The sequence below is a fragment of the Galeopterus variegatus genome, unplaced genomic scaffold (assembly GCF_000696425.1).
Source record: "Galeopterus variegatus unplaced genomic scaffold, G_variegatus-3.0.2 Scaffold4612, whole genome shotgun sequence".
Taxonomy (NCBI): domain Eukaryota; kingdom Metazoa; phylum Chordata; class Mammalia; order Dermoptera; family Cynocephalidae; genus Galeopterus; species Galeopterus variegatus.
In genome coordinates this window covers 289,289-290,211 of record NW_007730723.1, presented here as the reverse complement: position 1 = coordinate 290,211, position 923 = coordinate 289,289, and the positions used below count along the sequence as shown (strand labels likewise).

Genomic DNA, 923 nt, shown 5'->3' with positions numbered 1-923 from the left:
CGGCTCGGCCAATCGGAGCGGTGTTGTTGAAACTGAAAATACTACATTATGCTAATCGCGGAGGGGCCCGCGCGCGCGGGGGTGGGGCCCGCGCGTATAAAGGGGGCGCGGGCGGCTGGGCGTTCCACAGGCCAAGTGCGCTGTGCTCGAGGGGTGCCAGCCAGCCCAGCGAGCGAGCGAGCAGGCACTGAGGGGGCGCGGCTGCCAGTCGTCGAGACCTCGCAGGAGCAGTCCTCCAGCAGACAGCCAGGTAGCCGCCGCGTGCCCCTGCGAGCGCAGGCTCGGGTGGCGCGGGGTCCGCCCTCCTCCTGTCCTCCTTTCTTCCCCCTCTCTCGCTGTCCTCTCTTCTCTCCCCGCTTGGGCTCGGGCAGCCCCCGGCCATGTCCGACGTGTATCCCCGCAGCACATCAGCGATGGAGCGTCTTGTCTCCCGTGGGACATTCCCCACACTTGCGCGCAGCAGCGCCTGCCGCAGCCTCTTCGGGCCCGTGGACCACGAGGAGCTGAGCCGCGAGCTGCAGATGCGCCTGGCCGAGCTGCAAGCCGAGGACCAGAACCGCTGGGACTACAACTTCCAGCAGGACGTGCCCCTGCGCGGCCCTGGGCGTCTGCAGTGGACCGAGGTGGACAGCGAATCCGTGCCCGCTTTCTACCGCGAGACGGTGCAGGTGGGGCACTGCCGCCTGCAGCTGGCGCCCCGGACCGTCCCGGTCGCCGTGGCTGTCAGCCCTCCCTTCGAGCCGTCGGCTGGTGAGTCCCTCGACGACCTCGAGGAGGCGCCGGAGCAGCCATCCAGCGCTCCGGACGGGGCGTCCACCCCGCCCCCAGACCCGATCGCGGTCCCACCCCCGGCCCTGGCCCCGGTCCTGGCCCCGGTTCTGGCCCCGATCCTGGCCCCGGTCCTGGCCCCGATCCCGGCCCCG

General features: G+C 71.4%; 1 protein-coding gene across 1 annotated transcript in view; it reads left to right on the top strand.

Annotated features, from left to right (window-relative positions):
• The first annotated feature begins 380 nt into the window (after positions 1 to 380).
• The window catches only part of CDKN1C (cyclin-dependent kinase inhibitor 1C (p57, Kip2)), a 2,312-nt gene continuing 1,769 nt past the window's right edge, over positions 381 to 923 (top strand). Inside the window, exon 1 of the mRNA XM_008587974.1 lies at positions 381 to 899. Coding sequence (XP_008586196.1) covers positions 381 to 899 — 519 coding nt within the window. The remainder of the gene's footprint in view (positions 900 to 923) is intronic.